Here is a 12288-nt window from a genome sequence, read left to right on the forward strand (position 1 = left end):
ATTGTATGTAATCATATAGCATCACATAGGGGCCATGTCGAGCACAGCCATTGGAATTAAATTGTGCCTTTCTCGTTAGGCCCTGCTGGTATTTCCTGCTCACCTCCAGAACCTCCACCTCCAGAGACTATTCAGTCATCCTTTCTCCTCCAAACTGCCAGTTCCATTCTTATTACCCAAAAGCACTGCAGTAGATATAGAACAAACCTCCCTCACCCAGAGATTGCAAGCTGCAGGTGCCTGTGTCCCACATCCCTTGCCTATGTGACTTTCAGTGAGAAGATTTTGCATTTCCTATTTGAGCATCCTTTATTAGTTCTGAAGATGCTGCCACATGATGAGGAACTGAAAGGAAGGAGGGAGATGAATAAGAGGAAAAGGGGCATGTCAGTCGCTTTGAGAAGCTGATGATCTAGTTGTGAAGGCCAGACACACCTGCAGAAGCCCGAGAACAGCTATACACTACTAATTCAGCCAGTGTCAAAGTACCAAGGCACAGATTGAATACGTGAGTCGTGAGGGCCAATAAAGGAGCAATCAAATTACCCTTGTTATTAGTGGACTAAATTGAGTCATAGTAAAGGAAGGGGCTACCCAAGCTTCCCGAAGCTGATTATCAATCGTGTAATTGAGGATAGAACCAGGCCCTTTCTCCTAATGATCAGAGTAATCTCCTCGTGTTCATCTTACACTGCTTTCGAATCGCAGCAGGCTTTGTGAGGATGGCTGAGCTCCTCTCTGCTTTATTAATTGCTGTCCACATTTTGTAGCATATCTTGTGTTCTGAATTGGGATGAGGATTTTAGATGCTTAACGTGGGGACATGTAGCCGGGCGGAATCAATTCCTGTCAGTCACACACAAATACAGAGGAATGGGATTATAGATCAGGGTGAAGCTGCAGTGCTTTAATCTCAAAATCAATACAGAAAAGGAAGTTGAACTTGTGAGGATTCTATAGAGACTGTAATTTGGTTTCCTGTGAGGTTTGCCTTACATAATATAATGTTCCTTTCTTCTCTCCTTCTAATTATTTCAGTAGGAATGGGAAGGGGCGGGAGGGGCAGGCATAGGAGGGAGAAGCCTCTACCACCAAATCATCTCAAATAAGCATACAACTGTAGCTCATAAGTCAAGCTAATCCTCCATGTATTTACTTTGATCTGATCTTTTTATTTTCAGGGAAAAATTGTCTAAAATCCTGTCTCCATAGTATATCTTTAAGCATAATAAAATGCTTCTTTGATTCTTTCCTAGGTCACTGTGAGACTGTAAAAAGTATTTTTTAATATTTACTTTTATGGCTAACTCTGCTTTAGCCTGTGTGATTTTATTCTAATAAATAAATAGCAAACTCTTTATTGACCAAAGGATTCTAGGCTGGTAGGCATGCGATTAATATTTAACTTCAGTGTAATTCTGCTCTTCTTGCAAGAGTCATGAAATAATGGTTTAAAAAAAACTGAGTCTTTTCTCAAAGATTTAGAAGTTATTGAATGTTCTTCTTTTTCAGAAGCAACACTAACTTGCTGCATAGTGCTCTAGCTTTAAGATGGTTTTATTATTTTTAAGTTTGGAAGTTCTTTGTTTCAATAAAGTCATAGTCTATGTGTGCCCCTCTTCATCTATGCTGACAACTGTGCCATCATTTGGCCCTCAAGAGCCTTCCTCTGAAAAGAGCTATTGAAGGCTGCTGCAGCTTTAAGAGTCAGGTAGAATGGGCTGTCTCCTGTCCACTGGGGGCGTGTCCTTGCAGGAGCCTGTAGAGCCCAGCAGCAATCTCTTTCCTTAGGCTCCAGCCATGCCTTGAGCAGTTTAGTTTCACCATGTGATTCCATCATTGTGTGCAACCTTAGCACAGGCTAAAAACAACCCAGCCAGGAAGTTGTGAATGGAAACCTCCAAAGTGAGCAAAAGTTGCCTTTCTCTGGGGAGTCGGCTATCTCCTTTTGTTGTTATGGCAATAGATATAAATGAGAGGCACAGTGAACTCACAGAAAATAATGGGATGTGGTCAAAACTCAGGGCCAGTGCTAAAGCAGAGTAGGAGGTAAAATGAGCAGAGCCTGGGCCCTTGCTTTCCTGTCTCATCTTTCTCAACCTGTTTACTCCTCTCTTCACTGACAGTAATTGCAGGAGTGCTGAAAGGGTTAACTAAGTTGAAGCAAATGACATGCTTAGTGTTGTGTCCTGTACTTGTAAGACCCCTATAAACTCATGATAACCATGAGTATTGTGTGACTTTCAAATGATACAACACATGCTGCAGACGCCCTGCAAGCTGTAAGAGATGACCGAAATGTTACTTCTTGTTCTTAATTCAGTGGTAGTTTTGAAATTTAAAATAAACCATGGAAGCCTTTTTCTTTTCCCTGCCTTTAGGAGATCTGTACTCAAGTAGTAATAAATCTCAAAGATGATAAATAAGGCTTCTACTCACTATGAACCCTCTTTCTTAAAACCAAAAAGAAGTTCCAATAGTGGTAACAGGAGCCTATAATCCCAGAACTTGGGAAATGAAGGCAGGAGGGTCATTAATTTAAGCCATTCTGGGCTGTCTCATGAGTTCAATGCCTACCTGAGCTACATAGCAAAGCTCAGTCTCAAAAACAGCAAGGAATGGGGATGTTGCTCAGGGAGAGAGTGCAAAATCCTGGTTTCCATCCACAGCAACATTTAAAAAAAGAATAAAAAAATAAACAGACTCAGAGATAGCTGTAGATGCCATGAAGATTTTGTGGACAAAATCTTTTGAAAAATTCCTATCCTGTGTCATTTCTGTGAAAATGCCTTTCAGATCTTTGAAAGACTAGCTCTGTGTAATATATTTATTTGGTTGTTGATTTTAATCCATATTTTAAGTTTCCACAAACCCTCAGAAAAGTCAAGTGCTATCACATCCTTTCAGTTGTCCTTGTACATTATTTCTAAATAAACATCTCATGTTTTCTGTGTCTTCTCCTTTGTATTGATTTCCAGAGCACAATCATCGTGGAGAAGACAGTACAAGACCTCATGAACCTTATGCATGACTTGAGTGCGTATTCAGATCAGTTCCTCAACATGGTGTGTGTGAAGCTCCAGGAGTACAAGGACACGTGCTCCACAGCCTACAGGTAGGGCACTGGTGGGGATGCTGACTGGGTGTGAGCCTGCCCTTGGCTCTGCATGGCAACACTGCCTTTCTTGCCTACTTCCCTGAGTTTGTTACAGAGCATCATAGAGATGGTCTCTTGGGTCCTTACACAGTCACACTAACAAAGGGAATGAAAGGAGCCAAGGAGCAGAGACACTTAAGATGGCCATGATGTATCAGCTCAGGGGTCACCTCTGATTTCCCCTAGAAATTGGACCCTAGAAGTACAAGATGTGTCTTCCTCAAGGAAACTTCAGGTCTTGATTAGTCCACGTGGTGGGTGAAAAGATCCTGATAATAGAGTGATTTAAAACGTCTAATGCCCTATCATATAAAGTATTTCTCATTCTTACAAACACATTCCTACTGACATTGATCTGAAGCCTGCCTACTGTCAGAAAAGGACAGTTATACCTATCCCTTTAGCATCAGTTGAAGGGAGAAAAACTCTGGTATGAACTTGGAACCTGTTAGGCCTCAGATTTCTTTTTTCTGGGTTCAACAGATCATCTGGAGCTCATGGCAAGATCATAGCACTTCACATGGAAACCCAATCATAGGAACATCGCAGCCTGGTTGGCAAGACTTGGAACAGTTGCAGACAAAAGAGAATTAGAATAAAGTACTAAATTATATGTGATATATAATTAAGGATGGGGAGGGACAGTGCAATGTATAGTTATAATCTGTGAGAAATCCCAGAGAAAAGTGATTGCAGACAGGAATGAGTTTGTAGAAGGAGGCATATGTGCTGGACAAAGGATGTTCATGAAGTGTAGAGAATCATTAATGCATTGCAATAAAGGAAGGGCACACTAACACAGTGGCCTGGCACTGGGAGGAGACAGTAAGAATTACCTAAGTAGGACATAGTGAGAGATAGTGTTACCTAGGAAGACGGACAAGATTTGGCATGTAGATGTCCTGAGAGTTCTACAGGAGTAAGGAAAAACAGTAATCTGAAAGAGTGACGTCATTCCCATGATGCAAGCCTCCCTCATTCCAGCAGGAAGTATTATTTATCCATTGTCTCATGTCTCAATTAAATTTAAAAAGCCCTTATCCCATTGAGTTGTGCTCCCAACAATATTTACTTTTTGTATTCCTCAAAATATCAATATGTTAGATTAAAATCATATACTAATACTATTTTTATATACAGTTACAGACCAAATAAACATCATGGTAATTCAAAATATTAAAATATATTCTTGTGGTAACAGAAAATGTAAATTTTAATTTTTAAACAAATTTGCTTTGCCAAAAATTACAACCTAGTAAGCAAATGTTTCAAGCATAAAAATGTATTCCATACAATAAAACTTAGTGAGGAAATAAAATACAAATGGTATTCAAAATAGAAAAATGAAAAAGTCCATAAACAGAGCTTTTAGTATCTTTATAAATATCTGATGGAAGATTTCAAATCCCTGGGATTTTTACTTTTTTTTTTTTAATTTTTACTTGAAAAGTAGTAATTGAAGCTACTCAGAAAACAATGAGATGTTTAAATATGTAATGATTAAATCAACTAATTGATATATCTGTCACGTCGTATAATTTATAATGTGATGTGAACATTTAAGTTTTACTAAGCAGATTGTGGGAGGGAGGTGTTGGCTTTGTTTGCTTTGGTTTGATTTTTCAAGGCAGGGTATCTCTGTGTCCCTCTGTGTCCCTCTGTGTCCCTTGCTGTCCTAGAACTCAACTCTGTAGACCAGGTTGGCATCAACTCTAAGATCCACCTGCTTCTGTGTCAGAATGCAGGGATTAAAGACATGAACCACCACACCCAGGCAATTTGAATTTAATGGATATTATGTCCTAGAGCAAACACTCCTTTCCCCCTGCCAACCCCATTGCGCCACACACACACACACACACACACACACACACACACACACACACACACACACAGCTCAAGTAACCACCTTTTTACCCTCTACATCTCAGGATTTGAATTGTAAAGATTCTACATCTAAAAAAGGATACGTGATATTTCTGTTCCCAGTCTTTGGAAACATTTAGAATAGTGATTTTTGCAAGTGTATTTATGATATGCCAAAAGACCTGACTTTTACAAGTATTTACATTCATATCAAAACAACTGCATGTCCGCTTTAATATGTGGAGAGGAGCTGTAGTTTTACAAATTATTTTAGTGGGCACACAAATTGCTGAAGCCACTGACCTAACATATTTGTTTGAAATTGGAATTTCTGGCTCACTCCAAGGGTGTTCTATTTCCGGGGAAATAAATTCCAAAACGGTTGTACCAATGTGTCACCTACCAAATGAAAATTTTAAAACATTTTAAACATTGAAGCTTCAATTTTAAGCAATGAAGTAGTTTTAAAATAATGTTTTAATAACATTGTGGTTTATGTTTGTGTAGAACCACCATTAAACTTAAAAGATTTTTTTAAAATATACATGTGTCTTAATTTGAATTTTTATTTTAACATTAAAACTCATAAATACTTGCTGGAGGATTTTATTTAAAAAACATATCTTCTAACACATACACACACACCACCACCACCTCCACCCCCACCATGAGCAAACATGCATCAGAGTTAGTTAACACATGTAAGTTTTTACTAGAGCCTCTTGTCCTACCTCAACATTGCTTTTCATGCCTTGAAATCTTTTTTTTTTTTTTTTTTCAGTTTGAATCTGAGTGTATTTTGCAGTTCTCAAGCAGGGGATTTTATACATTAAAAACCAAACATTATATCTCTTAGAAACTGTATCCAGTGAAACAATCACAAATACCAACAAAAATCATTTGGCACAGTAAAGCACCTCTTTCTCTATGGCTAAACCAGAGTTCAGGTACTAAAGGAACTCCCATGTCATCGTGTGAATAGTCAATATAGAAGTATTGAGTCGAGCACAGTCTTTGTCAAACAAGTCATTCCCACACACTGATCAGATACATGTGCTATGGAATCCAGTATTGATAACCATGATTGTGTGTAAAACCTGAGAGTCTCCATTGTTTAGATATTAGACTCAAAAAATAAAACAAAGTTCTGAATTATGAAAAAAATATATACATATGTCTAATTATTGCCACAAAGTAATTTCTCACCAGTAATAATGCTGATGAATATTACTTATTGTTGTACTATAATAAATAACCTAATAAAGTGTATTGGTTCTAGAATCTAAATTCTACTGACAGGTACTTTATAGTATTGTGGCTTTAGTTATTTTTACAGGAAAGTTTTAATTTCCTAGATTTTGGCACCCTCTTCATTACTCCCTCTCAACATGTGAAGTGATTGGAAGCCAGCATGTAGTAGTCAGGTTTGGGTTACTATATTAACCTGCATGGTGAAAAGGTTTATTTTAGCTCACTTCTGGGATGCTAGTCCAAGATCACATGTCTCATTGCTGTGAGCCTCTGATAAAGGCTTTTATATCAAAGCAGAAGTGCCCAGTGAAGCCAGCAATTTGCATCTTGAACCAAGAAACAGAGAAACATTATGAGACCAGGCTGCCACAATTCCTTTTGAAAACACATACTCAAATTCCACTTCTTTTTATTAGAGTGAAATCATTTTTATTCCTTGCATATGAAAATCTCACATGTTTATGAGGATAATTATTATATGAAAATCTTTTATATTTATGAAAACAGTTATTTTATAAAAAATCTTGCATATTTGTGAAGATAGTTATTGTAGTTCATTTCCAGTTCATTATGGTTCATTGTGGAACATTTCCTGTATCTGGCATACTTTGGATCTAAATCATCCCAGTCATTATTCCCCATTGTCATTAGCCTGATATTGTCCATCTTATTGTCCTGACTTCCCCAAGCCTAGACTGCACTGAGGTGTGCTCTGCATGATAAAACAGCACTGCCACGTGCCTCCTTGTGGCCAAGGCTAGACTCAAGTTATTGTTGTATCCTGTCATTGCATTGGATGGAGCTTCACTGAGCCTCCACCAAGACACTCTCTCTCTCTCTCTCCCTCTCTCTCTCTCTCTCTCTCTCTCTCTCTCTCTCTCTGTGTGTGTGTGTGTGTGTGTGTGTGCATGTAGAAGGAGTTAAGCAGTCACAGAAAGGAGAGAAAGAGTCCTGTGTCAACGAAATGAAAGGATACACCCACAGCATCGAGCTGTGAGAGGAAACACTAAAGCGTGGAAGGGCCACAACACAGGATTACATTACTCATCAAGGCAGCCAAGGATTCCAGAAGGATGTGAACTGCTTTGGAGAGTAATGAACATGGCTAAAGCATAGAAGCTTAAGCAGGGTGGGATGGAACTGTGGCAGCATCCAAGAGGTTAGAAGATTAGAAAGGGAAGAACCAGTAAATGAGTGTGAGTGAGACTGGGGACCCTGGACTGAGTGTGGGTGAGACTGGGGACCCTGGGCTGAGTGTGGGTGAGACTGGGGACCCTGGAATGAGTGTGAGTGAGACTGGGGACCCTGGAATGAGTGTGAGTGAGACTGGGGACCCTGGATTGAGTGAGGGTGAGACTGGGGACCCTGGAATGAGTGTGAGTGAGACTGGGGACCCTGGATTGAGTGTGGGTGAGACAGACCTCTGGAGTACAGGCTCAGGAGTTCCTGTTTTAAAGTTAGGCAGTAAGGATGGTGAAAGTAGCAGGTGCATGGAGGTGCTCTGTGGAGGCTCTTCTGCCTTTTAGGTGGACTGGAGAGAGAGAAGGGGTAGGGGAAGATAGGGGAATGCCTCTTAGGGATGAGGTGGGAAAATGGAGAGGTAAGATCTGTGCAGCCAGGGCACTGCTGGCTGGTGGGGCCAGGGAAGGGTTTAGAAGAAACAAGGGTGAAAGCATATTTCTCTTTTCAACTATGGTAACTTTCTAAACATAGATTCAAGATCTCACACCCACCCATTGGATGTGATGTTATTTTTAACTCCTCATCTGGGCCTATTGAGATATTTTTGCATCCTCATTCTGTCATCAGAAATTCTAAGCTCTCCTCAGGGTCTCATGCCTCTTGAGCTTGGTTTCTTTACAGGAAAGCATTCAGTGAACAGCTTAAGTTGAAAACGCAGGGGCTGCCTCTTGTGCCAGCCTTGCCAGGTGAGTGTGTGTGTTATGCTGTGTTCCTAGCTGGGGGCCAGCCTGTGGCTCAGGAGCAGGCCCTCCAGCCAGTGTGAATGCCAGCTTTGCACCTACTCCTTACATGACCTCAGACAGCACACAGCCTCTCTGCCCTAACTTCCCTTTCCTAAAACAAAAACAAAACAAACAAACAAACAAAAGGTGGGGTGTGATCCGGAAATGCCAAGGTCTACACCAGTTTCTCACAGAATGAAATGCAACCTAGCTACTGGGCTGTAATACTGATGATAGCAGTGAGTCCCTCCTGGCCCATGACAGCCCTCAACTGTCAGCATCTGCTTTTTCAAAAATATTTTTCTTCCAGGTGTTTCTCACCCTGACCTTGTACTTTTAGGGTTTGTTTCTGTTTTTGTTTTTTTGTTTTATTTTTTTGTTTTGTTTTTTTCAGATTTAGTTGTAGAGACAGGTGTGGAACTGACTGTGTAGCCTAGGAAGATCCTCCTGCTTCAGTCTTCAAAGTTCTAGATGAAATAAAGGCTTGTGTCACTGTGCACTGCAAAGCCTAAGCCTCTTGATGCTTTCAGCGCCTTGCAAAACCATGTATGCATAGCCAACGTGGATAGTATTCTGCTTGCCATCACAGACCTCTCACCTTTCACTTTTAATTCTGAATAAAGTCTCACGGAGGAAAAGAGTTTTGTAGATCCAGGAGCAAGTAGACAAGGATGTAAATTCGAAGTGTCTAGTAGACATTCACATGGGCACAGGAAGTTGGTTATACTCACAGGGCAGTTGGTTATACTCAGCAAAAGGAGAGAGCTCAGGCCTAGAGATAGACAGGTATGAGTAGTATTTGAAAGGAGAGAGCTGGGCGTGGTGGCATACACCTTTAATCCCAACACTTGGGAGACAGAGGCAGTTGGATTTCTGAGTTCAAGGCCAGCCTGGTCTACAAAGTAAGATCCAGGACAGCCAGGGCTACACAGAGAAACCCTGTCTAAAAAATCCAAAAAAAAAAAAAAAAAAAAAAAAAAAAGGAAGGAAGGAAGGAAGGAAGGAAGGAAGGAAGGAAGGAAGGAGAGAGCTCAGGCCTAGAGATAGACTTATGAGTAGTATTTGAAGCTGCAGTACTTGGTGAAGCCTCTTTGAGAAAAGTATAGATAGCCATGGTACAGATGACAAAAGTCTGCACCAAAAAAGTTTGCAAAATGAGGAGTAAGTGTCAAAGGGACTGAGAAGCAACAGGAAAATTAAAAAACAAAAATGTAATGTGGAAACCAAGCCAAAGGATGCAAAGAGATGAACTGGGTGAAATGCGCCTGCTGGGTCTGCTCCAAGCATGGACTAAGTGGTGTCTTTTAGACAATGGGTTGCCAGTAACCATCACATGAGCTGTTCTTATGGGGCATTGGGGTACAAACCAGAATGGTATGTACAAGAAAGGAAAATATAGATAGAGAAATTATAAATATAAGCATTAATTTGAAGATAGTGCCACTACAGATGGCAACAGGAACATGGTAGTTGCTAGAGAACCGCGGTTACATGGAGGTCTGTTATACTTGGTGTGTTGTTTCCAAAGAAGAATACATACAGATCTGTATGTGAGAACCATATGGTAGAGAGAGATGCTGACAGATGAGAGCTGTTGTGGACCAGAAGGGACTCACCACCATCATCAGTGTTGATATATGAAACAAAGGGAGACTCTGAAGTTGTGTTGGGAGGAGGTAGGTAAGGATGGGATCTTACGCACAGGTAGAATGGTTGGTTTTAGGGAGAAATGAGAATAGTTTGTTCATTGTAAATGCTTATGACTAGGAATTCAATTATTCCTCTGCATTTATATTTCGCAAGACACCTGTGTTTACCATCTACTATTTATTATATGTATTAACCGTATGGGATGGTATACACATGTGCACATACTATGGTACCCATATCATTGCCAGACAACAACTTGTGGGGTCAGTTCTTTCCTTCTACCCTGTGGACTCCCAATTTGGCAAGTTTTATGTCAAGCTAAAGTCATCTGAGAGTAGGGAACCTCAGTTAATAAAATGCTTCCATCAGAAGGGGGTGGAGGCAAGCCCGTAGCACATTTCTTTAAGTTAGTAGTTGGCAGGGTGTGGTGCCCACTATGGTGCCTCTGCTGGGCTGGTGGCCTTGCATTCTGTAATAAAGGAGGCTGAGCAAGCCAAGGGAAACAACCCAGTAAGTAGCACCCCTCCATGACCTCTGCATCAGCTTCTCCTCCAGGTTCCAGCCCTTTTTAAGTTCCTATCCTGACTTTCTTCAGTTATGATGTGGAAGTGTAAGCCAAATAAACCCTTTCCTCCCCGAATTGTTTTTTGGTCATGGGGTTTCATAGCAGCAATAGGAGCCCTAACTAAAAGACATTAGATCAGCAGGCTTGGCAGCACTTACCTACTAAGCCGATGTCCTGGTTCTTTTGGAACACAGCCATTGCTTTAGGTTCTTGGTCTGTGACACTCTAAAAATGATCTTGATTCTTTTGTCTAGGAGACTGAACCCTGTGGAAACAAACACACACACACAAACACACACAAACACACAAGGTGGGGGGAGTGAGGGACAGAGAGAGACAGAGAAAGAGGCAGAGGCAAAGATGTCCACTTCTTGTTTCCCCAGATGATTCCATACACATGATTGTCTGGGGGTGATGTACACAGCTCCTGAATTATGGGTCTAATGTAAATTCATCTGTGATTGGGAAAAGCAAATCTGTAAACCTTTGAAGTCAACCAAGTAGAAAACCATCTTTATACTTGTTTTACATGGACATGTGTGTACGTTCTCCACACGCAACCCCAAGGAGCGTGTTTCTGTGACTTCATCAGGTTTTTCAGGTTTAGGGAGCGTGTGTTTTCTTCTTGCGTGACTCTGAAGATGCAGTGTCCTTACTTCCTCTCTTCCAGTCTGTTGCCCTCCCCCGGATTGGCACCTGCTGAGGAGTAATTAGGGCAGTCCTAATTTGGACAACCAAATCCTGATTACAGTGAGAGGAAAAACAGGAAATGTTCTAGTTTTTCTGCCAGCAAATGACTGACTTAAATAGAAAGCCATGTACAATTCAAATGATCCAAAATGATATAACACTAGGGAGGGGAGGAGGGAGGAAGTAGGGAAACATTGCAGTCCGACTTCGCCCTCGTGATTCTCAGCAGATCTTGCATGGAAGCTGTCAAATCTGTGAGCTCACAATGCCCTCTGCTGAGAACCAGTCTCTCAGGAGAACCTGAGCAGAGCTGTGGGTTTAAAGATCTGAGGAAAGGTCAGGGACATCTCTCCTGTGAGAGCACAGTGCTCAAGAGAAAGACTGCTCTGGAATGATGTCATGGCACGTGATTGGGGTGCAGATGTTCCCTACAAGGGAAGTAAGAACTAGAAGTGTTTTCCTTAATTAGTCATACCCCTTGGAGCTTCAAGTAAACCCAGTTGTGAGTTCTGAAATGTACCATGTTCCTAATCAGGCAGTCTGTCTATTACTGTGCCACCTCTAAGCCAAATGCTTCTCTCCCCATGTTTGTCCTCTTTGCCCTGAGATTCAACCAGCAGTTCCATCTGTCCCCAACGAGTCATTTAATGCTTAGAATTCACAGTTTTTGTGAAGTTTCTCTTCATTTTAATTTGGTATCAGTTCATTAATTTTTCTCCAGTGGCCGGAGTACTCACACTTGTCTCTGTCTCTGTCTCTGTCTCTGTCTCTCTCTCTCTCAATCTCTCTCTCTCTCACACACACACACACACACACACACACACACACACACACACACACACACACAACCATGATGTTGAAGCTGGTAGAAAACACAAATAAAACCTCTGCTATATACTTAGAGGTTCCATTGATATCAGACACAGCATACTACTGAGAGTTATAAGCAGCTGGGGACTCACCTTTCAGCCATTCACTGTGTCTTCATAAAGGAGCTAGAAATTATGCTAAAGTATGAAGACACTTTGCAGCATGACACACCTGCAAGCTTAGCATGAACTCAGTGGAATTGCTGTAGAACTTGACTAGCATGCAAAGGGCCCTGGATTTGATCCCAAGCATACCAGAATGCTAAGGAGCACTCT

At 41.1% G+C, this 12288-nt stretch overlaps 1 protein-coding gene across 2 annotated transcripts in view; it reads left to right on the forward strand.

The window, feature by feature from the left end:
• Nucleotides 1–12288, forward strand: part of Exoc4 (exocyst complex component 4) — a 724890-nt gene that overhangs the window by 563606 nt on the left and 148996 nt on the right. For both annotated transcript variants that reach the window (XM_011241262.1, NM_009148.4), the window contains exon 12: nucleotides 2979–3115. In XM_011241262.1, coding sequence (XP_011239564.1) covers nucleotides 2979–3115 — 137 coding nt within the window. The remainder of the gene's footprint in view (nucleotides 1–2978; nucleotides 3116–12288) is intronic.

The sequence above is a fragment of the Mus musculus genome, chromosome 6 (genome assembly GCF_000001635.26).
Source record: "Mus musculus strain C57BL/6J chromosome 6, GRCm38.p6 C57BL/6J".
In the NCBI taxonomy this organism is placed as follows: Eukaryota; Metazoa; Chordata; class Mammalia; order Rodentia; family Muridae; genus Mus; species Mus musculus.